Source organism: Danio rerio, chromosome 25 (genome assembly GCF_049306965.1).
Source record: "Danio rerio strain Tuebingen ecotype United States chromosome 25, GRCz12tu, whole genome shotgun sequence".
Classification (NCBI taxonomy): Eukaryota; Metazoa; Chordata; class Actinopteri; order Cypriniformes; family Danionidae; genus Danio; species Danio rerio.
In genome coordinates, this window is record NC_133200.1 from 21,451,833 (window position 1) to 21,479,431 (window position 27,599).

General features: G+C 36.3%; 2 protein-coding genes across 5 annotated transcripts in view; both read left to right on the forward strand.

The window, feature by feature from the left end:
* Positions 1-15,921, forward strand: part of cald1b (caldesmon 1b) — a 72,804-nt gene extending 56,883 nt beyond the window's left edge. For 2 of the 3 annotated variants that reach the window (XM_073942139.1, XM_073942140.1), the window contains 3 exons: positions 1,638-1,671; positions 11,449-12,411; positions 12,460-15,921. In XM_073942139.1, coding sequence (XP_073798240.1) covers positions 1,638-1,671; positions 11,449-11,462 — 48 coding nt within the window. In that variant the 3' untranslated portion in view covers positions 11,463-12,411; positions 12,460-15,921. 3 annotated transcript variants of the gene reach the window in all.
* Positions 15,922-16,162: 241 nt separating this feature from the next.
* tnnt2d (troponin T2d, cardiac) lies at positions 16,163-26,738 on the forward strand. Of its 2 annotated transcripts, NM_001025179.1 has the most exon segments (12): positions 16,177-16,215; positions 16,351-16,390; positions 16,518-16,525; positions 17,506-17,530; positions 17,613-17,670; positions 17,782-17,898; positions 20,443-20,520; positions 20,706-20,819; positions 20,891-21,003; positions 26,111-26,201; positions 26,373-26,410; positions 26,511-26,738. In NM_001025179.1, coding segments are annotated over 11 exon segments (726 nt in total). In that variant the 5' UTR covers positions 16,177-16,215; positions 16,351-16,352; the 3' UTR covers positions 26,557-26,738.
* Positions 26,739-27,599: the final 861 nt, after the last annotated feature.

Below are 27,599 nucleotides of genomic sequence, written 5' to 3' on the forward strand. Positions count from 1 at the left end.
CACATTGTTAGTCCACTGTTTTGGTAATCTTCAATCAAAATTTGACTATTTGCTCTGCTTCTCTGATGTCAGTTTATATATTTTTATATAATATGCTTATCCACGCCCCTCCAACTATTAGTTTGCTGTGGGTGAAAGATAAGGAGCACAAGAACAAAACCACATCCCTACTCTATTCTGTTTCAGTAGGAAATACATCATCATATCAAAATAAAAGTCTGAAACAACCTATGGTACATGCATACTACAAAAATATAGGCATTATTGTTTAAAAAAAGTGCCTTATATATATATATATATATATATATATATATATATATATATATATATATATATATATATATATATATATATATATATATATATATATATACCTACATACATACATACATACACACATACACACACACACACAATTTAAAGTCAAATCAAAATGTACAATGTCTATTTTGCTAGTTCACATTGTTAGTCTTAAGGTGAACAGTTAATCAGTGAAAGTTAATCCACTATTTTGATCATGTTCAATTAAAATCTGACCATTTGTTTCCAATCTAGAATGGCTGTGCTTCTCTCTTTCATTTAAAACCCGACTGTATAAAAATAAAGAAGATTTTTAAAACACAAAGACAAAAAATACAAAATGTCTGTAAAACTTTAAAACTAAAGAGCCGTAGCACACTTAAACCACATTAAAATGTATTCCGGTGAGTAGCGGCAGCAAAGCATGCCAGCGTCCACTCTCATGTGTTGAAAACATCCATTACAACCTACAACCCAGGTAACTGGGTGTCAGAGATTTATATGCATTTATGTATGTACAAAAAGAGAATTACCGCTTATGTGATGTGTTTCTAATTGCTATGTCTATGGACAGGACAGTAAGTTTGAAGTTATTCTCTTTTCTGGCTGCCGTAATATTTTTTCTTTTTTACTGAAAGTCTTGATAACACCATCATAGAGTTTTCCTTTGACTGTTTGAGCAAATAGGGTTTTTAAAAAGTATTTGTTGTACTCTCCCATTCACTGCTCTCTAAGTTTACCCAACTCTGATGACTTCCGCTGCTAAGAAACCTGGAAATGTGAAAAGGGTCCATTAATAAAATGTTCTTCACTGTATGCAAAAAAGGCATGATTTAGCTTGCCAGATATATAAAAAAAATTTGTCCCAGGCTTTACAATTCAAACAGTGGGCTGGTCTCCAAACAGCTCTTTCATCTTGAAGGGTCTGTATGATTTCAGTGGTTAATTAATTATAGTATTTGACATAATGTAGGTTGCACATTGGTTCATCAACACACCTGTTTCCCATTATCCCTTTCCCAGACACTGTTACCAAAATCATTAGAGTGCTCACGTATGTTCTGTTCTAATGTCCCCCCAAAAATGCCTATTTCATCTTTATACAGCCCTGGAATAATTAAGAGAACACTTACGTATCTGGATATATGTTTTTCTTATTCAGTGTGTATTGTCTGAAAACAGCATATTTTATTTTGACTTACTGTCCTTTTCTGCAAATAAATGATCTAAATTATAATATTTTATATTTTGAATTCATATTTTCATTGTTTATTAAATAAACCACAGTTGAATCAGGTTGAAAAGACTCCCTCTTACAGTGTGTTTCTTTGTTTCAGGTGTTTGCAGCCAAGAGTAAATTTGTGACAAATGGTGAGTTTGTGTTTTTATTTCAGTTACCAAAAATGTGTTTTCCTTTTATAAATAGTTTGCCCAGTAACCCAGCTAACAAAAATATGCTGTAAGAACATTTTGTTAATGTTGCTAACAGCTACATAAAACTTACTGCAAGAACTACCGAAACTAATTTTCCATTTAAGGAACATTTCATTATGTCATTCCTTGCAAAAAATAATCCACAGTTTTATTATAGTAGAACTGTATAACCACATTTGGATAACCACAGTTTCATCATAAATGCCATGAATAAACTATGGTTACTGTAGCAAAACCATGGTAAATATGTGGCTACCATGGTTTTAGCAACAATAAACATCGTTTTTATTTGTAGTTAAACCATACTTATTTTTAGTAGTATTATTATACCGGTGTGTCAAAACATTGCATACTTCCCTATGTAGTAAATAAGCCGATTAGTGTGTACGAATTTATAGTATTTGAAAAAAGTAGACGAGAAGCGCACCCAATTCGAATGTTACCATTTGATTGTATGGGTGTTATCAGTGGATATCAGCTTATAGATATGGGCAAGTAAGGGCTAGTAGGGGCTAGTAGGTGCAGAAGGCCCCTACCGGCCCAAATCTAAGCTGTTAACCACTGATAACGGCTATACAATCGGGTGATAACAAATAAATCGGCAACAAAAAGTAGCTGGATGAGCTACATTGAGATTCTGAATGTGCATCCAATCGACACTTTACTATCCCATAAGGCCACAAGTGAGAATTTATGAATATGAGTGATGCAACTAATCCAGGCAGATCATGTGGTAATGACAGTATGGTGGACGGTGTACGTCCAAATTCTAGTTATACTAATTAGATTCATACTATATACAGACCTCCTTTTTTTGTGATTTTTAATTTTTTTTTTTGCAATATAAATGACTCATTTCGTGGTGGTAATTACCAGAAATTTGCGGACAATTCTGCAATAAATTTTTTTTTATATATATATATATATATGTAAATAACTAATATTTACCATATTAGGTAGCCTACTATATGTGCAATCTGACACAACGACATTGATACAAATCATAAAAATAGAGCTTCATTATTTTGGTCTCTTGTCAAGACAATATCTAAAACAGATCTAAAACGGTATGAATTAAGCCAAATGAAAGTTGTATAACTCTTATTTTTACCTACGATCTTACTTTCTCTCAGATTTCACTTCCCGGAGCATCTGACATTATGTACCTTACTCAGGACATGCGTTAGGGCTTCCCCTATCGTAATACACCTAAAACACAGATTGCTGTAAAACCCATCAATGGCATGGAAGCGTTTTCTCTCGTTAACTGCAAGGAAAGAGTTAAATGAAATCAATTATCAATTTGACACTCATCATAATACCAGCCATACATGCAAAGCACAAATAATGTCCTTAAATTCGGTCACGTCCAGCAGCCGTCATCCTTGAATCAACCTTCATCATTGTAAGCTGTTCCATTGTTCCATGGGTCTGTTTGTTAGATGTTTAAAACTTGCTTTTGCAATCTGAAGTGCGTCAAATGCATAAAACGCCCAATTTGCGCCACAGGATGTCTATTTGCATCTTTGCATTGACTTCACCAGCTGTAAAACATTCTCACCCCACTGGATGTAATGTAATGATTGTGAGGGTGCAGGTGAGACGCCATTTTTCTATCTAAAATACATCACGTGGGTTGCGTATGCAACATCTGTAAGTCTTATAAAACAATTAATTGCAAACTGAAATAAATATAATTTAATTATATGGTCTGGAATTAGATGTTTTATGAGATTATTTATGTTTTTTGTGATTTTTCATTTAAATTAGGAACTCTGAAGGGCCGCGAAAATGTGTGACTTTTTCTTGATTTTGCGTTGAATTCAGCGATCGCGGAATTGCAAAAAACTAGGGGGTCTGTATATAGAACATACTTTTCAAACAGTCATGAAGTAAATTTCATTTCAAATAGTACCTACAGAGACCCGGAAGCGACATGATGGAGGGAAAAAAATCGGTGGAAGAAAAAAAAAACTGAGTGATAGGAAAACATATTTTTAAGGTTTTTGTGTTCCCTCGCAAAACTGTTTCTCCAAAAGCACTTCCTGTTCACTTCATTCATGTAAACCCTCCAGTTTTTGCCGAAATTCTCCCGTATTTTACCATTCTATCCCACTTTCTTTACATTACAGCTGTGCGTCGATCGTCGCCTTTCATATGCAACCTATGAATCAATGAATGCATGTATAAGCGCTGACTGACTGACGCACGCCGTACAATAAACTGATCCCAAATCAGCTTCTTTACACGCCATTTAGTGACACCTCTGTTATCAAACGAGTAGCTAATGAATCTCATATTTGGTTTCAAGAGTTCACACTTAGATAATGCTTGACTATTTAAGCTAGTTTGGCATGCTGTCCCGGGAGAGAACCCTGAGCTCGGTGATAGATGAGCCCAAGGCTCCCGCCTGGCCAATAAGCATTTGGAGGGATATGAGATCAGGTAGTTCTCGATAGCTTCCCAAATTAGATCACTAGTTGTGCTAGTTTGTAGTAAGTGTTTGTGACTTTAACTTTTGTTGCATAGTTTTTGAGTGTGGGAGGAAACCGGAGTACCCGGGGAAAACCCACGCGAACACGGGGAGAACATGCAAACTCCGCACAGAGAGTATCGGTTGGCTCAGCTAGAGTTGAACCAATGACCTCCTTGCTGTGGGGCAACAGTGCTAGCCACCAAGCCACCGTGTCGCCCAAACTGAGGAGGAGGGAGAAGGGATGGATGGGGGGGGTTTCCAAAACGAAGATGAGGATTGAAGTTTAGGCTGGATATTTATATTGAATTTAGAGTGATCCGATTGGCTAGTTAGTGATTAGTGATAGGGATCAGCTGTAGTCAATCCTATCACGTGCTCCTCTCGAAATTAGTTTGAGAAACTTCACTTCAAGAGTTCACACTTAGATAATGCTTAACTATTTAAGCTAGTTTGGCATGCTGTCCCGGGAGAGAACCCTGAGCTCGGTGATAGATGAGCCCAAGGCTCCCGCCTGGTCAATAAGCATTTGGAGGGATATGAGATCAGGTAGTTCTCGATAGCTTCCCATAAATGCTATTGTGTCGGGACAGCAGCCGCGTATTCGAAGAACGCCCCCCCAAAAGCTAGAAATTGCTATATCCGGCTGCTGGATATAGTGGTTTGAGGAGAAAGAGAGAAATGAAAAGGTAGAGGAGATGTGGGCTCTGTAAGAGCCCAGACGTGAAAAGAGGAAACTATCTCCGATGGAGATAATATATAAATGAACAACATAGGTAAAGTGCTATGCTGGAGGGTGGGCAGTGACATGACTCGTGCTCGTAGTCACAGCTCGAAAGTTGAGCTATCAAAGCAGGTTCAAGCAGGAGTCGGAAAAAGAATTTTTGGGCAGTGAAGGCTCCGACTATGAAAAATGGGGGTTTAAGCTCTAGGACCGCCTTTGCAGTAGCTAGAGCTTAGGGGTGACAGCATTATAAAATAATGTATATGTCCGCATGCACGGGTACATGCGGGCATAGATACATAACATATATAGGCATATAACCATGCACATATGCACTCGTGCCATGAGCATGCACATGTACACATGCACGCACACATACGCACACACACACACACACACACACACACACACATACATACAAATACACGCACATACACACGTACGCACATATATGCACACATATAAGAACACTTAGTAGTCACAGCTCAGGAAGCTGAGCTATCAAAGGCTAGTTCAAGCAGAAGTCGGAAAAGGGGAATTTGGGCAATGAAGACTCCTACTGGTTGGAAAAATAGATGTTTAAGCTCTGGAACAGTCCCTGTGGTTGCCAGAACTTAGGGGTGACAGCACTATGAAATAAAATATATGTCTGCGTACATGAGTGCACGCAGGCATATCAATATATATATTATTCATATAGGCACATATTAATGTATATGCACACATGCCGTGTACATTCCTCATATATGCGTATATGAACAGGCAAAGCAATATAAAATAAAAAGATCTAGGGCTCGAGGAGAGGGGGCAGTGACGTGACTCGTGCTCGTAGTCACAGCTCGGGAAGTTGAGCTATCAAAGGCTGGTTCTAGCAGGAGTCGGGAAAAGGGGAATTTGGGCAATGAAGACTCCTACTAGAGGGAAAAAGGGGTTTTAAGCTCTGGGACTGCTCCTGCGGTGGCCAGAGCTTAAGGGTGGCAGCACTATGTATATGTCCACGTACGTGGGTGCACGTGGGCATATAATTATGTTGTTCATATAGGCATATATATATATGTGCCATGTGCATTCTTCATATATGCGTATATAAACAGTCAAAACAAATATAAAATAAACAAAAGAGCTAGGGCTGGAGGCGGGGGGCAGTGACGTGACTCGTGCTCGTAGTCACAGCTCGGGAAGTTGAGCTATCAAAGGCTGGTTCTAGCAGGAGTCGGGAAAATGGGAATTTGGGCAATGAAGACTCCTACTAGAGGGAAAAAGGGGTTTTAAGCTCTGAGACCGCTCCTGTGGCGGCCAGAGCTTAGGGGTGGCAGCACTATGTATAAATGTATATGTCCATGTACGTGGGTGCACGTGGGCATATAATTATGTTGTTCATATAGGCATATATATATACGTGCCATGTGCACTCTTCATATATGCGTATATAAACAGTCGAAACAAATATAAGATAAACAAAAGAGCTAGGGCCGGAGGCGGGGGGCAGTGACGTGACTCGTGCTCGTAGTCACAGCTCGGGAAGTTGAGCTATCAAAGGCTGGTTCTAGCAGGAGTCTGGAAGGTAGGGAGGGATTAGAAGACTCCTGTGAACAATGTTAGGAAGGGTTGGGGCGGGGGGGGGAGGGGGGGGGGGATGGGGGGGGGGGTCAGTACAGCAGACATGAGTTATAGGCTAACATGATGACTCCTTCTGAAAAGGGTCTTCTGGGCTTCTTTAAGATAACTCCGGCTGAGGCAGATGTATGACTTAAATGGATCTGACGACCACCTTCCTGGAGCCTAGATGTGATGTTGTGGTAGTCCTTTATATGCTGCAGTAGTGGCGGCTTCGATGCTAAATGAATGGCTGTCATATGATTCTGGTGCAAAGCTCCTAGAAATGCATGCTGGTGGAAATCGACAAGAGAGAATATCAGCTGAGCTTCCCTGAGGTGGTATTATTCTCCTGTGGTGTAAAAATGCTAAGAGAGTTTGGACTGGGTGTGAGGGAGGGTATATCAAACTGTATGCATGATGTCCTTTGCAAAATTGATCTATTTGCTTGCTTAATAAGAAAGATGGTATTTCTTCATCCTGCCAAGTTGGTTCAGATATGGTGAGGTGATTGTGGGATTAGATGTTAGTTTAGAATATCTCAGAACTAAAAGGCTAGTGTAAATATGGCATCAAGGGTATGGGCTAAGTGAGTGGAAATGTATACTTTGTGTAGAGTATAGTTGTATTTGGAATGTATATAGAATATAATGGGTTGGATGAGGGTCAGATTCCGCAGCCAAATTTCATGGTTTCTGAAATGAGAAATGAGAGAATCAGATAAAGATTACAACATGGTGCATGTACAACAGACATAATAAATTGTTTTAGCTGATATCCATGTGAGGCATCTTATTAAGGGTGTGGACAACTGTAAATGGATGCGCCTTTTGTTAACGCATGGTCCGATAGCTGGTTGTCGCGATGTGCAAGGATGGTAGAGGTGTGCATTCGTCCCCCCGCATGATGGCAGATGGATGGAGAGCTGAGGATATGTGGTGTGGCTTGTCTGGTTGTCCTGAAAGTATCTATTGAAGATCCATCTGTCAAATATCCTCCTTCTATAGCAGCCAAGCAAGAAGTTTGTTTTCTTTGCCGTTTTACATCTAACTGACTTGCCATTATAAGTTTACGTATGACACTTTGTATATCAACACGTGAGTCACTGGCGTATTACGATTGGACTTCTGTGCTCGAAGTGTATGATGTTTTTCAATACCTGGGTAATGTTCACTGGTTGGGTAATAATCTTTTCTTAGTTAACTGGCTTTCAGATGTAACTTTATTTGTTTATTTATATTATTATTATTCTTCTTCTTCTTCTTATTATTATTATTATTATTATTATTATTATTAATTAATTAATTAATTTATTTATTTTATTATTATTATTATTATTTATATAATCATTTATTTTGATTATTATTATTATTATTATTATTACTATTATTTATTTGTTATTTTTTATTTATTTATTTATTTATTTATTTTATTTTTATTTATTTATTTATTTTTATTATTATTATTTTTTTTTTTTATAAAATATCAACTGCTAACATCAAACTCTGAACTTAATAAGACTTCAAAACGATATCACCACTTTAGTAAACTGTGATTGAAATGTTAGTAATGGCTTATTTTAATCCATGAATATTTGTTGAAATCTTAACTTAACTAAATTCACAAGCGTGTCTGGCCAATTCATTCATAAGGTCTTTGCAACAGAGTCAAGAGAGAGGGCGGGACCATCTCCAGTTTTTTAGAGCTCATTGGATGGTGACGGTTATAGCTATTGGCTTAAAGGAGTGTCAATCAGGCCCTGCCAAAGGTGCAAAAGCCCAGCGGCCATTTTGTTGAATAAAAGTCCCCATTGTTTATGACTGGAGCTGCTGTTCTGCTGAACACATTCCAGCAAACAAGCTGTAAATGTTATGGATCTGTGGACAGGCAGGAGGATTGTGAGGCAAATGTCTTGGTTAAATTCATTGATCACGCTAGTCTTGTTATTCAAAAGATTTATAAATGTTTAGTCTAAATGTTTGGCTGTAGTTATTTTGCAAAGTTTTCCTTTAGGGCATGCATACTATGTACGTTACCACATGTGCACCGCTAGGAGGCGAGGGTTCAGATTCCATGCAGCATTCATTGAGGAGGCACTTTAAAGTGGAAGGTTTGATGATGTTGTTGATGAATTGTTGTTGTTTTGAATTAGTAGTAGTTTATGTTATTGCTATAGATTGTGAATCATAGATTTTATCTTGTAGTGGATTGTAGCTTCTGGCTTGTAGCTTGTGGTGGCTTGTAGCGGCTTGTAGCGACTTGTAGCATGTGGTGGCTAATAGCTTGTAGCTTGTGGTGGCTAGTAGCTTGTAGTGGATTGTAGCTTCTGGCTTGTAGCATGTGGTGGCTAGTAGCTTGTAGTGGCTTGTGGCTTGTAGCTTGTAGCTTGTAGCTTGTAGCTTGTAGCTTGTAGCTTGTAGCTTGTAGCTTGTAGCTTGTAGCTTGTAGCTTGTGGGCTGCTGATAAGCGGAGCGAAGCAGAGCGGTTTCCAAAACGAAGATGAGGATTGAAGTTTAGGCTGGATATTTATATTGAATTTAGAGTGATCCGATTGGCTAGTTAGTGATTAGTGATAGGGATCAGCTGTAGTCAATCCTATCACGTGCTCCTCTCGAAATTAGTTTGAGAAACTTCACTTTGTTTGATAACAGAGCTGTCACTGTAAGATTGCACAGATCTATAATGAAAGCATTCCATTACTGTAAAAACTGTTTGTGCTCATTTAAGAGGAAATTAACCGTTTAAAATAAAACATGCAGGAAAGAGATGTTTACAAATTATTCAGTGTATTTGTCTGTTTAAACATACATCCGAATCCAAAAGTGTCCTGCACTTTTGCTCCTCTGTAAATGGCGTGTACAGAAGCTGATCTGGGATCAGTTTATTGTACAGAGCGCGTCAGTCAGTCAGCACTTCAACACACAGCTTTAATGTAAAGAAAGTCAATGCAGACATTTTAATATTCATTTCAGCATGCTTTCAAGATTAAACATAAATCAGAAATATGGAAAAATACTTAGTGAAGTTTATTTATAAACACATTTCAAGAGGATCACGTGCGTATGATTGTTCACAGCTGTTCCAACTTTAGCTCATGAATAATTATCCTATTAGAGGATCCTTAACTCACTATAAATAACCAGACTTTTTCTCATCTCAATGTCTTCGTCTCGAAAAAAAACTCCTCCACCCAACCCTACTTTCCCTCATTTCAAACGGGCCAGTGATTAGCGCTGTTGCCTCACAGCAAGAATGCCCCTGGTTTAATTCCTTTCCAAACCAGGTGACGTTTCTGTGCAGAGTTTTGCTCGTTCTCCCCGTGCTCACATAGGTTTTCCCCGTGTCCTCCGGTTTCCTCCCACAGTTAAAAAAAAAGCACCCTAAATAATTAATCCTAAGCACGTGATAATTAATACTTTTAGCCAAGCTGAGTACACCTTCTCAGCATCCATATCTGACACTTAGCTACAATAAGCAGGAGGGGGAATAATCGAGATCTACCTGAGCTCAAACTCCCCTCAAGCCCTGCAACGGAATGGAGCCCAGGGCTCAGGGATCTTATAAGCTCAGGGCTCTCTCCTGGGACAGCATGCCAAAAAAGCTTTATTATCAATCATCAGCTAAGTGTGAACTCTTGAAATGATAGGATGATAGTGGGATAGAATGGTAAAATGTGGGAGAATTTTGGCAAAAACGTAAGGGTTAAACATGTTAGAGAGAAACAGTTTTGCGAGATAATGCAAAACATCTTTGCGAGTGAACGCAAAAAAACGTAAAAATATGTTTTCTATCACTTCGTTTTTTTTTCTCCCACCAATTTTTTTTCTTCCACCATTTTTTTTCCTCCAACTATTTTTTTTTTCTTTTACCTATTTTTTTCTCCACCATCACGTCCCTTCCGGGTCTCCCTAAGTACCTCCCCAAGTACCCAAGTAGTAAGCAATTTTGGTTATTATGAAAAAAATCCTTGAACAATGTATAAAAACACTGTTTGAGAACATTATTAAAAACCAGATAACTCTGACTGATACGGCTCTTGTGTCCTTCCATATTTGAATGACTTTCTTTCCTAGAGCATGCACCATATGTAGCATAATGTTTTTATGCTTACAATTAAAATCAAATAGGGTCCGAAATTAACACTGGACCAAAAAAAGGGTGGAGCAGTAAATGTGTTCTAACTGACTGAAGTCATAGCCCTAACTGACCAGCACAATTGTAAATCTCTCATGCTAAGCTATATTTAAAGTCCCTGACCTTGTTCTCCTACAATAGTACTTTGTGAAGCTCCGGCGTGTCAGGAATGAATCCAGCGTGTTCGTTTCACTCACACCTTCTATGAAGCATTGTATAGCAGGAGGCCCGTGACGCGTCACATTCCCTGCCGCAGCTGTTCTGCTGCGCCAACGCATGGAAGTCAATCACTGGATTAGCATAATGTCACTCGGCAAAGCGGTATAATATTTAGCATTACGCAAAGGATGAAAGTATCACATTATATCACATTAACTGCCTTAACACCCAAATCTAAGAGCAGGGGTGTTGTTTTTGTGGCTTGACAATATTAATTCAGAGAGAAGCGAGCAAATGTGTAATATCTTTACTAGTCTTTCGGCTGCGTTTGTCCTTGAGAGTGACATAGACGACAATGTAACACATATTTGTCACACTTGTGGCACAACTCGGAGCACGTCGGTCATATGTATTTGTCTGGGTCTCGGCACCACAGCGTTAACTCACTAACAGGGAACAGGTGCGGATGGCTGATCTATTTGCTGTTGTATATTTGAGGATGTGTTGAAAAAGCCTGTTGAGTTACGCACAGGACGTTCATTATGTAGAGCAAATGTAACTGTCTTGTTCTGTCTCTTTGATAAGCCATTAGCACATTAACAGCACAGTATTCCCTTATGTTTTGCAGGAACAAGGAAATAAGGGCGGTTTGCAAACACCAAGAGCAGATGAAGTGGAAGAGGGTTCATAAAATGTGCATGATTCGGCAGGGCCCATATTTTAAATTTAACAGGGTTAACAAATTCAGAAAAAAATGTATGACATTGAAAATTTTGATAATTTTTATTATTATCAATTGCACAGGCCCAGCAATGCATATTAAAGTATTGTAATTAGCATCAAATATTAGCAACAATGCTGATAAAAATATCTGTTAATTAACAGTTTTCTTTTTTGTGATTCATGGGTGCTGAGCTGTCAACATTAGGATGTGAAAATAAGGGATATCCCCCAACACCCTAATAATTAAATAATAAAGAGACAAATCTGCAAATAAATGAGCAAACAGTTTAGCCTTTTCAAATTAATAACTATTATAGAGATATTGAATCAACTCATTAACCGTTTCTTCACTGTAAAACTTAAACATACTGATTAAAGAGCAGTGAATGAATCTCTCATTTAGATTTTTTGTTTGATTAAATTAAATAACATCACTTTAAAAATGCACACATCTATAATGAAAGCATTATATTACTTCCTAACTGTTTATGCTCATTTAAGACAATTTGTTGCATTTAAAAGAAAACCCACCAAGACTGACATGTTTAGATGTTGCTATTATTATTATTATTATTATTATTATTATTTTATTATTTTTTTTTTTTATTCATTCATTCATTCATTCATTCATTTTCTTGTCGGCTTAGTCCCTTTATTAATCCGGGTTCGCCACAGCAGAATGAACCGCCAACTTTTCCAGCAAGTTTTTACGCAGCGGATGCCCTTCCAGCCGCAACCCATCTCTGGGAAACATCCACACACACATTCACACACACTCACACACTACGGACAATTTAGCCTACTCAATTCACCTGTACCGCATGTCTTTGGACTGTGGGGGAAACCGGAGCACCCGGAGGAAACCCACGCGAATGCAGGGAGAACATGCAAACTCCACACAGAAACGCCAACTGAGCCGTTGATCGACCCAGCGACCTTCTTGCTGTGAGGCGAACGTGCTACCCACTGCACCACCCAAAACCCAGAGTGTCTACTTTCTTTCCAGTTCACATATAAAGAATCTGTTTGGGCAACATTTCATTCACTCATTTTCTTTTCGGCTTAGTCCCATAATTGATCTGGGCTCACCACAGTGAAATGAACCGCCAATGTATCCAGCATATGTTTTATGCAGCTGATGCCCTTTCAGCTGCAACCCATCTTTGGAAAACATCAATACACACTCATACAGTACAGACAATTTACCTTACCCAATTCACCTGTGCCGCATGTCTTTGGACTGTGGGGGAAACCGGAGCACCCGGAGGAAACCCATGCAAACGCGGGGAGAACATGCAAACTCTACACAGAAACGTCAACAGAGCCAACCGATCCTCGAACCAGTGACCTTCTTGCTGTGAGGCGACAGCAATAACTAGTGTGCCACCGCATCGCCTGTGTTTGTCTATTTATCCCTATGGAGCATGCTTGACAATCACGCACAACTACATGAACTCACTGTTTTGAGGATTGTATAGGAGGGGCATGTAATGGAAAGGAAGAGAATACCGCAAGTTTCATATTTATTTCAAAGTGTTTTCATGTCAAAATAATATGAAAGCACAAACAGATTTACATTTAAGAGCAAGGGGCGCCAACTTGTGTTTCGACAGTATGGTTTGCGTAAAGGGAGGATCGGCTCTTTAATGTTTATTGCCACCCTTCATAGAAAGATTGAAAATATGGGAGAAATACAGGAAAATACCTTTACAATATGATATCGGGACAGAATTGTAAAATACAGAAGAATCCCGGTAAAAATGAGAGGGTTGACAAATATGTGGGTGTTTTTCACATATTACATGAACTTCTGAATTACATTTTGCAAATCAAGAACCTATAATATAATTGAAAAGTGTAAATAAAATAAAAAAACACCCATGAATCCCAAGATCAACTGTTAAAGGGTAAATTTACAGTGCCGTGACAAGTGCATTGCAGAGTTTGATTGGACGCAAGTGTTTAAGTGAAAAGTGTTTTGGCCTATCTTTTAAACATTATTAAGCCTATTTATTTTTGCTCTTACATCTATGCATGATTATGTGTTTTTGCATTATATTATTTGTATTTAGCTTTAATATTTGCTGCTGTGTGTAACTCTACAAAAACAAATCTCAAAGAAAATTTCACTTTGAATTGCATAAACATTTTATATTGATTACATCTTTAAATCTGCTAATAAGTAGTTATGCTAATGTTACAGCCACCAGTAACATTAGAACTAATAGCAATTAGCATTAGCAATGTTTTTGCTTATAATTTGTGCAGAAATGCGCAACTTGTACTGGTTGAAAAATTTATGAGAGGAAATCGTTTCGCAACTGTTTTGATTTCTATTAAAATGACAGAATTTTTCTAACGAACATTCACTAAACAACAGTAAATGTGACGGCATCTTTATGCAATATGCTAACCAAATGCGACATCAAACGATTCCAATGACAAGCAATTTGTCTGTCTAAAAAAGAAATGACAGAATGAGACAAAACAAATGTTATTAATATCAGCTAATCAGAGGAGTACATGGGTGGGCGGAGCTCCCTTTGCTTGTGCATTGCACTTAATAAAAATGAATTCATTCATTCCTTCATTCTACTTCGGCTTTGTCTCTGATTTATAAGCCACAGCGGAATGACCCACCAACTATTCCAGTATTTTACAAAGCGGATGCCCTTCCAGCCACAACCCAGTACTGAGAAACACCCATACACTTTCACATTCACATTCACACACACACACACACCCCACAAACACTGGAGCACCCAGAGGAAACCTATGGGAGCATGGGGAGAACATACAAACTCCACTTAGAAATGCCAACAGGTCCAGCTGGCACTCGAACCGTTGACCACCTTGCTGTGAGCCTACACTGCTAACCACTGAGCCACCGTGCCACCCATAATAGAAATTTTTTAACATTAAAACTATTTTATTATTCATTCATTCATTTTCTTTTCATCTTAGTCCCTTTATTAATCTGGGGTCGCCACACCAGAATGAGCAGCCAACTTATCTAGCATATGTTTTATGCAGCGAATGCACTTCCAGCTGGAACCCAATACTGGAAAACATCCATTCACGCTTATTTACACACATACACTACAGACAATTTAGCTTACCAAATTAACATATGTCTTTGGACTTCGGGAAACCGGAGCACCCGGAGGAAACCCCCGCGAACACGGAGAGAACATGCAAACTCCACACAGAAATGCCAACTGACCCAGCCGAGGCTTAAACCAGCCACCTTCTTGCTGTGAGTAAATTGTGCTACCCACTGTGCCACCGTGACGCCTAAAATCATTTTAAAAGTATTAAAAATATAAAGCCTTGTGTGACTAAAGTGACTATGACACAATCTTTATCACGTGTCGCAACTTTTTTTTAACGCTTAAAATAGATCAAAGTTAAATATAATGCAGGACATGACTTATTTACGTAAATGCCATAGCATTGCATCTTGTTTAATGTATATTATTGACTCAAGTTTGTAAGCTTTCAAATTTGAAGCATGTGATTGGCTATTAGTTGCTAGTCATAAAGCCATAATGATCACTGTTCAATTTGTTAATCGGTTTTCAAGATCTGAGCGCTTTTAGCATGACTTGTATAATATTAAAACTCACAAAAAATTTTTTTTTAACATTTATTCTTCATTTTCTTTCAGCTTAGTCAGTTGTTTATCAGGGGTCGCTACAGCGGATTGAACCGCCAACTATACTACCATATGTTTTACGCAACGGATGACTTTTTAACATTTATTAAAGCACAAAATCACTGTCGTAGAGAGTATGCTATTGTTTTAGCAGGTGTATTGTGGAAATGGAAGCAAGAAATTTCAATCAAATCATTTGAACTAAAATAAATATAAAATAAATCTGTTTTATAAAAACTTTTATAATACTGAATCTTATCACTTGTCATAAATTGTGGGTTAGTTAGGACAAAACCTTTTTAAAATGTAAAAATATATATTTTAATTGTTTGTCGTCATGTCACAGTGTTAGCTTTGATTTAAAACTAAATGAATTTTTAAAAAAAGATATTTTTAAAAATCCGCCAATTTCTAGATTTTTTTTGTGCATGAAGATTTAAAGACCTGTTCGTTTTACTGATGATTTGACTGATGACCTGTTTTATGATGCTTTGTAACGTGTTAAATGTTTGATTGTGTTTTGCAAATCCCGCTGTTTTTGCGTTTTATTCATATGCTTTGCACTTGGAGTCTCAACAACATGCTATGAATTCTACATTTGTGATTATCAGTATTAAGTATTATAATAAAGCTCAACAGTTGAAACGACCAATGATCATTTCAACAACTGAACAATCATTTTAATGTCAAACAAGCTTTCAAAGTAAAGTAACAATACATGCATCCATCGCCTCTGTGTGTTTTCTGCTCTCACTGTCATTGGATACAAGCCGTTTGCTTCTTTCTCTCGATGTATTGAGTTTCACAGAGCGACTGCGAGCGGGTCAAAGAGAATGGTTGGTTTTAGATCTTCACTGAAATGCATCTGACCGGCTAACAATAGACAAATGCTTTAGGTACACGCCAATGAAAAGGCATTGTGGTCACGTGGTGTGTGAGTATGTTAGTAATGAAACTGAGGGCCGCTGCACTCTAAACACAGAGCTTCTCCATCTCTGACATTAACACACTACACAGGTAAGGGTTTACAGATTAATCTATTTCTGCATATTTATTTATAGATATTTTCATAGTTTCAGCAGATTATCTCCTTATAGGAACAATTATAATTATAATATAATATTTTAGATAATAATTCACTTTTTGTTTCAGTCATGTCTGATACTGAAGATGTGATGGATGAGGCAGTTCAGTAAGTATCACTCACCTGTTTATTTACAGGTTTGCACATACATTGAATTTTCTCATTAATCTTATACATTGTTTTATCACCTTTACTCTTTTTTTCTGTATGTTTTTTTCTGTATGTTTTGCAAAAGGGAGGAAGGTACAGTATTACAAACTGTCTTTGATTTGTAAATATGTGCCACCACTTATTTAAGTTGCACTATTATAGGTTAAGACTAACATGACTAATGTTTATTAAATAAATTTAAGTTGCGTTGCATTGTTGCGTTATTACATGTTTATATTAAAAACCCTCAAAAACCTTTTTGTATGAGTAACTACTTTCTTCCTTAATCAATACTTTCTTAATCAATAACTATTTCACTTTTTTTACATTTAATGAAGTCCACCTTGATGAACAGAATAATTTTATATATATTATATATATATTATCCCCCCAGAATTATTAGCCCCCCTGTTTATTTTTTACCCCCAATTTCTGCTAAACGAAGAGATTCTTTCAACACATTTCTAAACATAATAGTTTTAATAACTCATTTCTAATAACTAATTTATTTTATCTAATTTATGTAGCCATGATGAAAGTAAATAATATTTGACTAGATATTTTTCAAGACACTTCTATACAGCTTAAGGTGACATTTAAAGGTTCAGGGTTATTTAGGTTAACTAGGCAGGTAATTAGGCAAGTTATATTATAATGATGGTTTGTTCTGTAGCCTATCGAGAAAAAAAAAAAGCTTAAAGGGGCTAATAATTTTGGCTTTCAAATAGTTATAAAAAATTAATAACTGCTTTAATTCTAACTGAAAAAAAAACAAATAAGACTTTCTCAAGAAAATCTAAAAAAAAAAATGTAAATGTAAAAATTCATATAAAAATCAATTAGATCCAGACTCGTTTATTTATTATAATCATAATTAATCCTGATATATTTTTGTACCAAGTATAATTACCAACAAGCAAGCAGCAAATACACAGTGGTGTCATTTCTTTTACTGGTTATTTATCTGAGCAAAGTTTGCACTTTTTGCTTAGTTTTTAAATTATTTGAACTATTTGAATTATTTATTCTGCTCATCTGCTATTAAAAACATCTCTTGCTCTTTCCAATTATAGTGGATGAGTCAAAGTCTAAACCAAAGTAAGTTTCCTTATCCTCCTGTTTACATAATCCTTTATTCACTTTTTACAATATTATAAATGTCTTAATGTTTTATCTTCAGGTATCTATCAAATATCCAAGCACCAAAAATCCCTGAGGGGGATAAAGTAGATTTTGATGTGAGTCTGAGAGTTTTTTTTCTGTGATACACTTCTTCTAAACACAAACACACATTTTACGTTTTTAAACTGATTATAACATGTATTGTGTGTGTGTTTGTGTGTGTATAGGACATCCAAAAAAAGCGTCAGGAAAAGGATTTAACAGAACTGCAGTCTCTTATAGAGGCTCATTTCCTCCAGAGACAGAAAGATGAAGAGGAACTCATTGCTCTGGTCAACAGAATCGTGAGTGTTTACTTCTTTGTAAAAAGCAAAGAAGTCATCAATCACCTTCTTTCTTTTTCAGCCCACAATAAAAATATTTCAAAATAAAAGTCCTACTTGTGCAGACAGTGAAAGAGAAAAGTGACAAGTATTGAAAAAAGACAAAAATAATGTCATGTGACACATTTATTCAGTCAAACCAAATTGTCAAGGTCAATCATGACATTGACCAATGTTGTAAAGTACTATAAAAAGCAGAGCTGCTCTCAACTAAAGAAATTCCTGCTCCACTGGCACTCAAATCTCTATTATTAAAGTATTAAATTCATAATAATGAGCCTTTAATGATTTACAAAGACTAATAACGTTCAGGTGCAAGTAAAGCTTGTCAAAGTTATAATAATATATTGATGAACCAATGCTTTCTTTGTTTATTGGCTTATTAAAGTTGCATGTTTCTTAAAGATAAAGTAATCTCATAAAAATATTCGTTCCATTTGAACTGGTTCATGTAAAACTAGACATTTTGTACTCTATAGTTTGGCTATAGTTTTTATGTTTGTAAAGCAAGAAAGGTTTCCTTCTCTTTTTGACGTGCTCAAGTTCACAAAGACATACGATAGAAGCACAGGTTGTTCGCTTTTGTTATTTTTAAAGGTTTGTTATTATTGTAAACTTTGGCACATGGGAACGATGCAGAATGTGCACCGCTTTTACCACAAACCTGTGGAATTTGTCTAAATGCCCTCCACAATCAATTTATTTACATGAGGTGAAAACAAGTTTTGTGAGTAATCAAGAGACTGACATAATCAACATGTTCTCTTTGCATACATCTATCTATCTATCTATCTATCTATCTATCTATCTATCTATCTATCTATCTATCTGTCTGTCTGTCTGTCTGTCTCTATCTATCTATAATACTTTACAATAACAGTACTTGAATACTTATGAATTAATTTGTAAATGAAATGCTAATTCATTATAAACTAATCATGAGTCAAGGCATGTGCTAATGAGGAACTAACTTTAACTACAACATGAGTCACTTGCTGTACATGTTTGTTCATTAATGTATTAACTCACTAACTCCTGTGTTCCATCTGTCTAGTGCATGTTTACATTGAAAAACAATAGAAAAGTGTTCTGGCTACATCATAATGACAGTTTAAACAAATGAAGTAATGAGTAGTCAGTTAATAATAATGTGCCCCTTTAAGTAAATTCATGACATATTAATACTTTAACAGGTCATGAGTTCATGTTATTTACATGCGATTAACGGGGTGGTCCACATTGTATTTTTAAGGCTTGATTGTGTTGATAGGATGCAAAGCAATGTGTGCTCATGCTTCACAAAATCACGTTACTTTTTCATAAATCTTACTTTGATTATACACAGCTACTCAGCCAACATGAAAATCTGTCATATTTCCGAGTTCCTCTGAAAGGCCTGCCTCAAGAGGCTCTGATTGGTCAGCTAATATAATGTGCTGTAATTCAGGGATTGGCTCCACGTCACCACGTCAAGCCCCTACAAGCACAAGCTTTTGCACAAACAGCAGTATCAGTTTGCCTGAATCAGACAGAAAATCAAGAGCACACAGCTGAACCTCACACCTGCTCTCTTAAATAATATCTGACAAGTGTCTTTCACATATTTTTGGAATAAGCATTTGTAAGTATTATAAAATCGTATCACGTATCACACAAATCATTTGCGAGTTTGTTTTTTGAGATGTACTGTAGTATGCATAGAAAAAAGCGGCCGCATAGAGAGACACTGCAGCGCTGCTGAAGATTGTGGGTGCTTACAGTGGTTTGACTGGTAAATATGAATTTGTAGCTAAATTGTTAGCGGTGCCAAACAGCATTTCCCATTGTTTACATCCTTGCTATAACATATTATTAACGCTAGAAACTGTGCATGTAGTTGATCAGTTTTAACATATAAAAATAGAGATTTTGGGAGAGATTCTGAAAGCTGTCTTTTGTCAAATGCTAGCTATATATTTTTTTTATAATTCTCTGGAACATAATTAAAATTAAACTGTTAGCACGTCTCTCTTTGTGTCGTGTAATTTGGAAGACCAAATACAGAAACAGGATGAGCTCTGTGGAAATAGCAGCATTTGGACAGCATTTTAGCTTTCTCTGCTATAACGTTATAGGGTGTGTGCATGTGGTGAATGCACGTAACTGGAAGCCCTTGTGACCTCAGTAGCCTGGATATATATATATATTTTTATTTTTTTTTGTAGCCACTGAATTTCGTTCGCTGTAGGCTTTTCTAAGCCACCATCTACCTTTGCATTGAACTTTGAGCATATTACATTTAGAGATATTGTTCATGTTCACAAAGCCACAAATTTTAAAATATGACATTATAGTGGAGCACCCCTTTAGTTAACAAACGTGGTAACGAGTAATTACGGAAGCCATGATTCACACATTATTCACATTTTTACATTTAATTATTTTAATTCTATCTAATCTCATTTGCGCATTGCTTTGGATAAATGTGCCTGCCAAGTGTTTAAAAGTTAACATTTGTATTAACAGGAAAAGAGGCGAGCAGAAAGGGCCGAACAGCAGCGAGTAAGAGCTGAGAGAGAGAAAGAGCGTCAAGCCAGACTCGCTGTAAGGTTCTGTCAAATTCTGACTATCAACATTGTCATAACAATGACTCCAAACTAGACAGAAGTCCTGATTGAGCTTTGTTGAAGATAAACCCTCATTTAGCCAAACAAATCCTTTCTACAAAACATTTTTGATTAATTTTTCATTGATTCCTCACTAAACTAATCCATGTAAATTGTTGACAGGAAGAAAGAGAGAGGAAGGAGCAGGAAGAGCAGAGAAAGAAGCACGATGAAGATGCCAAAAAGAAGAAAGCTCTCACTAACATGACCCATCAGTATGGAGGAATACAGCAAAAGGTTAGTGTTTTTTTCATACAGAATGTCTGAAAACATGTTTTATTAATACTTTAATTATTGCTCTATTAAAGGGTGAGGGACGCAAAGGTGCCAAGAAACAGACCGAAAGAGAGAAGAAGAAGAAGATCCTGGCTGACCGTCGCAAACCACTGAACATTGACCATCTGAGTGACGACAAACTCAAGTATGATAAGTATACTCGCCATTGTCGACATCACTATAGTGTCTTTAAAAATATATTTTTGTAAGTAATGTAGATTTTAAATTTTAATAATAATTTATAATTAAATTATAAATAGCAGACTAACACTGTGTAAAAAAGTGACACACCAGAAACATTTAAATACCAGCAACTGCACTCCCAACAAAATGGTAGGGGTTATAATCTAATAATACATATTTAACTTCTTAGATATTATTTAAAGTGCATAGGCTGGGTGACTAATGCTGTTGGTTTGCACAGTTCCAACTTTCATTTTCAAACCTTTCGCTAGTTATTTTATTTTCAAGATCTGAGGTAAACTATCTGCTGCTGCTTTCAGTAAGGCATTAAATGTCACGTGAAACGGTATTCAAGCTCACATTGGTAGCATTTACACGGAATTAAACATAATCTGTTCCAGAGGTGATATTTTGCCCTCAACTTTATATACTGCTCAAGGAAAATAAAAATAAAAAACACTTGACAAGTGTTCCCTTTTTTTGAGCAGTGTATATGTTATGAATCACTCTGTCATTCATTTCCTTTTTTTCTTTTATTGCCATTTTTAAGGGATTTATAAAGCTTAGGTAGCCCTCACTTTAAATTAGTTTACAAAACTGCATGAAGTTGTGTTGTAACATACAAAGTAACTGCTACTTAGGAAGTACTTACATTATGCTATCCGAACCGTGCCTGGGCCCATTTCCCGGATGGTTTGAGAAGTGTGAGTGCTCTGAATTGGGCTCAGGCGTAATACACTTGGCCGGCCCTGGCCCTTTGGAAGAGATGGGCTCAGGCGCGGTACGCTTGTAGTGTGTGAGTGTGTGAGTGCAAAGTGCACTTGAGCCCCAAACTAAAGATGAGTCTTGACTTTAAAGCGACTGCTTCATATGGATTTATTAATCATTCTTACTGTTCAATGAACACAAAGTGTTGTAAATTATTAAAGACGCAAACCTCTAAGCTGCACCTTTTTTCTAAGATGGGTGGGGGAAAAGCAGGCCCGGATTGGCTAATCGGGAGGACCAGGAAAATTCCCGGTGGGCCGGTCCGTTTTTTGGCCACGAGGGCCGGTGTCCCTAGCTCCAGAATTTTTTGCTCTCAGCAGTCACACTTTTTAAATCAATTTATTTATTTACTTGACCACAGTCTTCTTATTCCTTATTTTACCGCAGCACTGCTCTTTTTATATACAACCAGCCTGCAGGTTAATGATTATATAACTCAGATGAGTCACCACCAAATATACAACTGTTGTGGTCCACTGGTTAGCACGTTAGAATACGACGCTGCCGACCCGGGTTTGATCCTCGTCTGAGTATGTAATTTTTTTCATTTTTATTGTTACGACATACAATACTGTTAGGGTTGTTGAACATTTGAAGTTCTAAAGCAGCTGTTCTCTTGTGCTCTGGCCCACTTCAAGGCAACTGTACATAGTGTGAGTACGCCCTTAATGCCTAAATAAAAAATATACGTGTTAATTTCAATAGTTTAATGATCATTAATGAAAAACCACCAGCTACAGTTTTTCTCAAGTCGCTTTGGTGTATTTCTCACAACACTATTTACATTTGCACATCAGATAATTTATGCACATAATAGTAGCAGTTTCTCATTCCTTCCAACAAATTGCAAATGCTTTTGGACATGCATCAATTGCTTTCATACAACTCTCTGCTGCTTTATAACATTATTATTTGCTTATGTCATGTCAGTCAAAATGAACTAAACTTGTAAATGCTGAATAGTCATTCCATATAAAACTAATAGTCCTCATTTCATTACTTGAGTCAAATGTTGAACCAGTTGTCAAAATCTTTTGAGAAATTAAAAAATATATAAATCTTTATTTTCCTGAAAATGACTTCAAAATTGAACAATTTGATGAATGATTTACAGACCTGTGTATGTTGTAGATTCAGTTCCAATATGTACTGCAATATTGTTTGAAAACTGTCAAACTGTCATAATGAAAGCATGACACAGCCATTTGACTATCTTGTTCGTAAACAAAGGTGTCAGGACTTTTTTTTATCTTGATGACACTGACACTTTCATTAGAATCAATACTTGCTTTTGAGGAATGAGCTATCCAATTTGAGCATGTGACACACTTTTGAGGGTAATGAACTAGGTTTTGCAGTTTGTAATAATTGTTTTGAGAAATGCATTAACTGTTGTGCAGAAATGCACTAGTGTTGTGAGAAATGCACCAAAGCCACTGAGAAAAACTGTAAGTAGTGAGAAATGAATCATTAGGTACATAAGGTAGCCTAATGGGACATTCTTCCAGAAATGTACTTTTTTTACTTTAAAAATGTGACAAAGCCTGATTTTAAAGCTTTTCGTCTTCAAAAAATCATACAAAAAAGCATAAAACTATACAATTCGATGATAGGCACATCCTTGATCATTGTCAGCTTCTCCTCCATCACTTCTGAGCAGAGATGGCAAAAGTACACACATCCTTTACACAAGTAGAAGTACAGATACTCATGTTTAAAACGACTCTGGTAAAAGTAGAAGTACTCACCACACTTTTGTATTTCAGTAAAAGTAAAGAATTACGGGCTGAAATATGTACTTAAGTAAAAAGTATTCATTACTGCTACCTGTTTTAATTTCACTACGTGTAAATTTTTTTTTTTTTTACAGTATTAGATTGAAAGATCAGAGAAGCGTGAAAGTACAGCGTGGTCAAAAGTGGACAAAAGACTTCAACCCCATTTAAATGCCAGATCTGAACAGAAATGTGTCTCGTTTAGCTGTGATCTGGTCGACCAAAGCGCATTTTAGTCTATTACTTTACTATTACTTATTACATTTAAGTCTATTATTTTAGTCTTATTATTAATCATGACATTGGTCATGTTTACATCACTGATTCTGTCTCATCCAAGTTCCTCATTCTTGCCGTTACCATGGTAAGCTTAATAAACAAGCCTACATACAATGTGTGATCAGAGGCTGAAAAGAAAAAGATTGATTAAATTAAAAAGGCGTGCAAATTGCGCAATGACAAGAAATAATAGATCGCACCACAAAATGCATTAAAATGAAAGTAATGAGCCCAATTTAAAAATGTATCATTCATTCATTTTCTTTTCGGCTTAGTCCCTTTATTAATCCGGGATCGCCACAGCAGAATGAACCGCCAACTTATCCAGCACGTTTTTTACGCAGCGGATGCCCTTCCAGCCGCAACCCATCTCTGTGAAACATCCACACATTCATACACTACGGACAATTTAGTCCATCCAATTTACCTATAACGCAAGTCTTTGGACTGTGGGGGAAACTGGAGCACACCAATCTCTGCTTCTGAGTCATAGCCTTAAAGGTTTATTGCACACATTTTATGTTAAATTTAATGCAAATTTAATGAAACATGGGGACAATTGTAAAATAGTATTTATTTCATGGTTTAAGCTACATTCATTCTTCCATTCCTCTATTCTTCAATAGAGGAAACACTGTATTTGTAGAATGTATTTATAATTTCATGTTTTTTGATGAGAATGATAACAGCTTAAACTTGCTATTTCTGAAGTATTGTTTATCTAAATAACAGTTTTTAGCATAACAAAACTATTAAAGCTGTAGGTTCAATCGGGCTGAGGATAAGGACAAGGTTTATAAATTTTCAAGTGTTTTGAGTAAAGAAAAAAAATCTGAAAACCAAACGAATGACCTATTTCTTTACAGACCAACTCACAGAAATCAACCGTCAGTCCATTTTAGAGATTTTTGGGATTAAACACTTTTTATTTACTGTATTTATTTAAGGGACAGATAATGTATGTTTCTGGTAAAATGTCTCTAATACATGTCATGTGATAAGTCAAGAATACTACATTTGTAGCTGTAGTAATGAACTGCTTACTAATGTCTATTATTGTCGAGTTAATGTTTACAAATGATTAATTAACTACTTGCTAATGCTTAATAAATTACTCATAGTGTACAGTTATTATAAAGTGTTACCAGTGTTTAGACATTCTTCCAAGAATGTTGCAGGGCATAGATATATATACACTAAATATCGCATATCAATAGCGCCGCCATAATTATACAGGGCTGCAGAATAAAAGTCATTCAACTGCACTAGTCAAGCCTAAAGCCAATCTGAAGATGCCAGACTTTAGCGATGTGTATGGGTGTAGTAACGAGCAAACAAAGAAAACAAAGCATAAAGGCAGAACATTTCATATGTAAGATTTCGTGTTACGAACTTTTGTGCTCAACAAGTACTGATAATACAGTCCCTTAGTGCACTGATCACAAGGAAAGTAGCACCAACTCGCACTAAATACTAAGCTGATGCTAGTTTGATTGAATAAAATCAGCAAACATTGTAAATAAAATACGGTGTCAGAAACTTGTAGTATTAATGTCGGCTAAGTGAAGGAGTCATTCATAACGGAGATTCATTCACAAGCAAATCGCTCCCTCCATTAGAATTAGGAGTGAAAGCGGGTGTGTTTCCAATCAAATGTAACAAGGAGGGAGAATAATACATTTCCATGCACACAATCACCAGTGGTGGTGTAGACCAGAGTGACTGGGTGGGTCACAAAAATATTCGTTCACAATTAGGGGGTCCAAGCTTGTTGACTTCTCTAGAGCCGCAACTGATAATTACATGCTCTTTGTCGGCAATGCCTGTGCGGTCACTTATCCATTGATGTTGAAAAGTAATGTAAAATTATAATTTCCGTAATTAAAAAAAAAAATGTCGTACTGACTACAGGGAAAACTCCCGATCATAGATATATGTGTATTTATCTCGGGACGGCCAGTCTTCCAGGCCACCTTGGTCCCACATTCATTTCAGAGGAGCACTACCCTGTACTAAAATGGCGGCTCTATTGACGTATTCCTTTTAATGACCTGTGCAACACCTAATGTAAATATCAGTGGTTGCAGGGTAGATATTTTGCAACGAGCCTTAAAGAACGTTTCGAGAACATTCTATTTAAAATATACTGACCTGGGTTAACAACATAACAGCGAAAACACCAAATAGAATGGATGGATGGATGGATGGATGAATAAAAACGTACCTCTTTCCTGTCTCTCGTTGCAGGGATAAAGCTACTGAGCTGTGGCAGTGGCTGATGACGCTGGAAGCAGAAAAATACGATCTGAACGATAAACTGAAACGGCAGAAATATGACGTAAGTGATATCTAAACTTCTTCAACTTACTTTACGTCGCTAATGAGGCTTTATGAAATTTTCCCCGATCGTTTGACAGTTAAACGCAGTTGACTTTGAAGAGCTAGAGTTTGTTCTGAGGTAAATGTGCCGCGTTCATTATCACTGTTAGTAGCTATTTCTCTCTCGCAGATAAATCAGCTGCTTTGCCGCGTCAAGGATCACCAGAGGTAAAAAAGCACAAGCCTAAAAATGTCACTAGGGTGTTAAATAACATTCAGTTTAAAAGCCTGGACCTATTTTCAAACTCTTGCTTTGTCTATCTTTTAGTGCCAAAGGACGCGGCAAAGGCAAGATGGGAGGAAGACTGAGATAGACGTCGACTGCAGAAATGAGAGCAATTCATGTCATCGTGTTTTCATTTGTTTGTTTGATGGAGATACGTTTAAAATCATTTTTCTGAACTCACAAACATGCTCTGGCTGTACATTTGTGCTTTACGGTATATTGATTATTTTACCAAAACAAATACTGAATAAATAATAGCATAATACTCTCTTTCAGTCTACTCACTAAATGATGCTCATTCAAATTATGTAATATTTATCTGCAACATTATATCAGTAACATATAATAATACATATAAAACTGCAGCAATTAAAATAAATATAGGTAATACACAAATAATTAAAAGACAAGAATCTCAAATTATGCATCTCCAATAGCTTTATATGACCCAACATGGCAAAAGAAAGCAAATTCTGTTATTAAAGGTGCACTTTCTTTTTTTTAAAAATAATTGTACACATTTACACAAAATATATGATAAGTGCTTAAATGTTTAATTTAAATTCCAGATCACTTGATTAATCCAAAACTACTTTATCTTGGCAGACTTTTTATTCAAACAAACAATAACTTATGCCGAGACACAACAAACACAAAGGCTATTTTATGAAGCTGTAAATTGACTTTTTTTGGCTGTTTAATAGTGTGTGTTTTTTCTAGTATCAAGAAAGCATCCAAAATACATGTTAATGAGTTTCTTTTATAGCACTTTATCAATTTGTGTTTGTAGATTTAATGTTTTTAAAGGCCATTTTCACAAAATATATTTTTTTTACATAAATTTTCTCTTTTGAAACACATATTTACACCAAACTAATGTTTTTGTGTCTGTATTCTGAGAAAATATTCGAGAAGGGATTGTTCATATTAAATATTTGCTTGAACAAAAATTTTTCCCCCCTAGCTGCTTCAACTGTTTTCTGAATTATGGAGTGATAATCAGACTATAAAAACCACTCTTAATATGTCAAGAAAAAAAATAAAATTAGAAAAAAAAGATTACAGCTGCATAATTAAACACATTTGTAATACTACACAAACTTATAATACAAAATAAATTTATTCTTAATA